Source organism: Leishmania donovani, chromosome 29 (assembly GCF_000227135.1).
Source record: "Leishmania donovani BPK282A1 complete genome, chromosome 29".
NCBI classification, from domain to species: domain Eukaryota; phylum Euglenozoa; class Kinetoplastea; order Trypanosomatida; family Trypanosomatidae; genus Leishmania; species Leishmania donovani.
The window spans coordinates 622,590-627,332 of NC_018256.1; the positions used below are offsets into that span (position 1 = coordinate 622,590).

Genomic DNA, 4,743 nt, shown 5'->3' on the forward strand with positions numbered 1-4,743 from the left:
CAATCTGTTAGGCCGCAAAAAAAAAAAGAATAGTGAGACATCTATGCAGTTGGCGGCTCTTGCTTCAACCCACTCCCCTGCAAACGTGATTGTCCCCACCCTCCCAGGCAGCAGCTACAGCAGCAGCGACGTACGGCATCCAGGTCACGCTACCGGGGAAGCTCAGCCCTCTTGACAAGCGAGAGAGCTCTAGCGCCGGTACAACGTCCCTGGAGTTCACGAGGGCGACGTCATCGTCTTCCTCTTCGAAGCAGTGTGCGCCGCTGGCACCCGCCGCTACCACAACGCGCGTCATGGAGCCTCTCTCGAGCAGCGGCGTCATCAGCCGTCGCGTCGACGATGCTGGTGACACAAGCGATCCTGTGCACGGAGGACATCACGCGCGTCTCATTAACGGTGGCGTTGGCTTAGGCCGGCATGGTCACTATTCCTCTCCTGCGTCAGTGCCAGCGGGTTTGCCGTTGCCACCATCCCCCCCTACACCTGACTCCACCGCTCCGGCAGCCTATGTCCCGATGGGACTGCGTCGCACCGATCCTCTTGACCGTCACCGACGCGGTTGCGGCGAGGAAGGCAGCAGCCAACTGAACACAGACGCCGCCACCGATGGCGCGGAGGATGGTGAGGACCAGGCCAGCATCCGCAGTGAGCAGTGCGGGCGGGCAAAGCAAACTGGCCGTAGCACCCCGGGCGCGGCCAACCTCTCTCCACACGCCTTGAGCTCGCAACAACTGCTTCAGAATCAGGTCCAACAGCAGCAGCGCTCCGGCAAACCTCACGACTCTGCCCAGATGGAGTCGTCCTTCAGCAGCAGTCAGATTGGTAGCGTGGTGCTCAACAGTTGCAGTGCAACACTACCGGCCACCTGTAGCGGCGCTACAGGTGGTAACGGTGGTGGCCGTCGTTGTGGCAGCACGCCCGCAGCCGCTGGTAGAGGTGGCGATGGCGCCTCCCCACCGTCCTCGCGCCAACTTCAGCCGCCTGCAAATCACAGCCATGTGAATCTGTTTGTGCGGCATCTGCCGCTTGAGCTGAACGAAGAAAAGCTACGAGCGATGTTCACCCCGTTCGGCGAAATCGTCAACTCGGCCATCATGCGCAACATTCACACCGGCGTCAGCCTCGGCACCGCATTTGTGCGGTTTGCGAAACACGAGGAGGCGATGCGCGCCATGGAGGCCTTTGCGGGAGGCCGGCCGGTGACGGGTTCGAAACGGGTGACGGTGCAGTGGGCTCGCCGCGAGCACGACAAGGCTCCTTCCGGGGATGAGCGGCGCAAAATGCGAAAACTGTTTATTCGTAATGTCCCAAAGGACGTAACGCAGGAGATGCTCATGGCCCTCTTCAGTCAGCACGGCTCGGTGAAGTCGGTCAGTACCCATCGCGACACGGCAGCCGCCAACGCCGTTTCGCAACCAGGCGGCGGCGGTGCCACTGCTGCGGCGGAGGCGGACCCCTCATCCCACAGCGGACCTGACAGCGCCGCCGCCAGTGGCAGCACCGATGACCGCCGCATCGCGTTTGTCACCTTCGAGCAGGAGGGCGTTGCGGAGCAGGCGACCGCCGCGGTGCACAACACAATGCCGTTCGCTTCGTGCCAGGGCATTCCACTCATGGTGAAGTTGGCCGAGGACACACCAGTGCGGCACAACGCTCTTGGCGGCAACATCGCGAGAGCCAATAACGTTGGCATCCCGAGCGGCATTGGTACGAATGGGAATGTGGCGCATGTGCCTCACAACAGCAGCGTGAGCAGCGGCGGTAGCGTGGGCGCACACCACCCTGCCACCATGGCCGGCGTCCCCAACAATACTCTCAGCTGGTCCGACGTGCCCGTAACGGACTATATTGTCACACCGATGACGTCGCCGCCTGCTGCACAGCTGCATAGCACCGCTGGACTAGCATTGCCGTCGGGCAGTGGACGCGGAATGTCAATGAGGTGGAGTGGGGCGTCGGGTATCGGTGCCGGTCGAAGCTACCCTCGTGTGCCACAGGACGGCAGGGCAGCCCACGTTCTCTCGCCGCTTCGCTCCTTTGCCGGGACAACGGGCTCAGCCGGGTCACCAAATGAAACCCCACCGTACGCCAGTCTCACTCCAGTTCACAGCAACTCAGCGGTGCTCCCCTACGGTGGGCAGACCTCTGGGAGTGCACAAGCACCCCGGCAGCCCGTTCAAAGCCCCACACCATTCTTGGCGCCGCCGAAGTCTTCGTCTGCCACGACGGCCACTCCCCAGCACATTGGAGGCTGCAGCGCTGCAGACACTATGCTTGAAGGCTCGCAGACACCTGGCAGCTTCGGGCTCGTAGGGGGCAGCAGCGGCTCACACCCAGTCCAGGCTATGGGCAGCGGTTCAACAGACCTTAACGGCTTTGCTGGCGGCGACTACGCTGGCGGCTTCCCGATATCCTCGTACGAGACGCAGGAGTTTTACACGATGCTGCAACGGTGCAGTAGCAACCTCGCCGCCGCCAGCGGCGCCACTGCAAAGTCGCCGCCATCGAGGCAGCCTTCCGCACCAGTGCCAGGCGCCGGTGCCGCCCCACACTCGGGCAGCGGCAGCAACCATAGTAAGAGTAGAGCCAACGCCGGTGGGCTGTCCTTCCGCGTTTCGGGCTCCCACACCGACGCCGCGCGGAGCGATGGAGTGGCCAGCTCACCTCTGCCGCAGTCAGCGCAGCCCTCTTCCACAGCACCGCTCAGCAGCTCATCTTTTCAGCAGTCTCAGCCAAAGACCTTGGTGCTTCCGCAGCCTCGCTCCGGCGCGGTACAGCAGGCGCAACAACAGCGACCTGTACCAGCAGAATCTGAAGGTGGCAGCATTTTGAGTGGCGGTCACGCCCCAGCGCCATATCGACTCATCCCACAGCCACGCAGCAACACGAGCACCAACCCCTCCGTGCCCCTCAGCCGGTCAGCCGCTGCTGCTGCCGCCGCCGCTGCTGTTCCTTCATCCTCTGCCTCTCGGCGCGCCAACACACTGCCGCCAGACGCCTGCCCGCCTTCGTGCGCATCGACTCCGCAGAAGCATCTCCCGCGGGGGTTGCCGCCAAGCACCAGCGCATCCTTCACCGCTGGCAGCGGCGCCCATTCCAGAAGCAACGGCTCATTCGCCCGCCGTGTTGCCCCAGAGGCAGAGGCTGGTGCGATTAGTGGTGCGTCGAACCTGCGTCATGGCCCACGTGCTACTTCCTCGTCCATGCACGCCATTCGCAGCGGGACCAGTGGTGGCGGGGGCGGCAGCAGCGGCGCGAACAGCGCTGGCGCCGCCACTGGCACGTTGGCAGCCCCTCTCAACTCGGAGCTTGCGGCCTCATTTGCGAGCAACAACACCAACGGCTTCCAACCCTACCAAGTCACCGGCACCCTTGGTACCGGCTCTGCAGCGAGCTGCAGCGTGCACGGCACAATCGACACGCGCTGCAGCTCGACGATGAAGTACACTGCTGCTCCCCCAGCGCAGCCGACTGGTCTGCCGCTGCCACCAGGCCGCTCCCCCGCGCCGCAGTCGCCGTCGCGGCGCTTCTCTTCTGAGCTGACGCAGTCCGTCACGGCAGCCTTAGAGCCGCCAACGTTCACGACAGCGCCGTTGATGGCAGCGGCGGCCAAGATGATATCAACAGACGACGGTGCGTTGACTTCTGACGATATGAATACCTTTGACTATGGCGCTCACGCGTCGGATGACGTGTACGCAGCCAAGTCTCACTACAGTACCTCATGTGCGGCGAAGGTGATGCGTGCGGTAGGCGGCGTCAACCCGCCGCTGTGTGGTGCAGCCAGTGGCACCAGCAGCAGCGAGAACGTGAATGCAAATATCAAGAAACAGAGCGGCACTAGCGCGATGCGGGCCCAACTAAGCAGCCCTGCTCCTGCCGCGACCGCGTCTTCCGGCGCGGCCGCCTCGACTCTTCGCAGAAGTGGCCAGCTCGGCGACGCGAGTCCTTGCTCCCTCTCGCTTGGCGGTGCCGGTCTCCTTGACGACCACCTGCTTTTCCAGTGGGAAAGTAACTCGGCCGCAATGAATGTCGCTCCCGGTATAAACGACCTCGCAAGCATAGCCGTAGCAGCGGCCCCGACAGTGCTGCCGTTTAGTGATGCTCGGCGCAGCAAGGAAACCGCAGCGGTGCTTGATATGATGTCCATGCTGTCGGAGTCGCGCACGCCAGACCTGATTGCGCTCGCAGATGCGCCGACGGCCGGGTCTGTGTCACACATGAGGTCGCAGCCGGACGCTGGCGACTACTGGAGTGCCGCGCAGATGCGAGATACGGAAAAGCTGGGTTTGGACGCCGTGGGCGGCGGCGATATGGGAGTGACAGCCCACCAAGGGTCGTCTACGGCGACGTCGACATCGAAGGCGCTGAGCCGCTGCAGCACTGGCCGGACATTGCCCGGCACGACTGCGCAGCCGCCTTCGCGAATTGGCCGCTCTGACGACGAGGACGACGGGCAGACAGGCTGGATGATGTACCCGGACATCGACCTGAACCTCGGCTGGCCCCTCGGTTCCACCATGAAGTCAAAGAAGGGCGGTGGGGTGGTTGGCAGCGGCCTCAACAGCAGCAGCAGCCGCGAAGATGTTGACCATCTTGGCTACTCGCAGCAGCTCGGCCACGCGATGGACAACCTGTACAATCTCATGAGCTACGACGACGCCTCTTATTAAGTGCGATATGGCAGCACATCCGCATGGCAAACAGCGTGCACCCCCAGCTTCTAGCCCCCCCCCCCCCACC

At 63.5% G+C, this 4,743-nt stretch overlaps 1 protein-coding gene across 1 annotated transcript; it reads left to right on the plus strand.

Moving 5' to 3' along the window:
- Positions 1–515: 515 nt before the first annotated feature.
- On the plus strand, positions 516–4,673 carry LDBPK_291480 (RNA binding protein, putative; the record flags this gene model as incomplete). Its single annotated transcript, XM_003862519.1, has 1 exon — positions 516–4,673. One exon carries the CDS (start codon positions 516–518, stop codon positions 4,671–4,673), a length of 4,158 nt encoding a protein of 1,385 aa, XP_003862567.1.
- Positions 4,674–4,743: the final 70 nt, after the last annotated feature.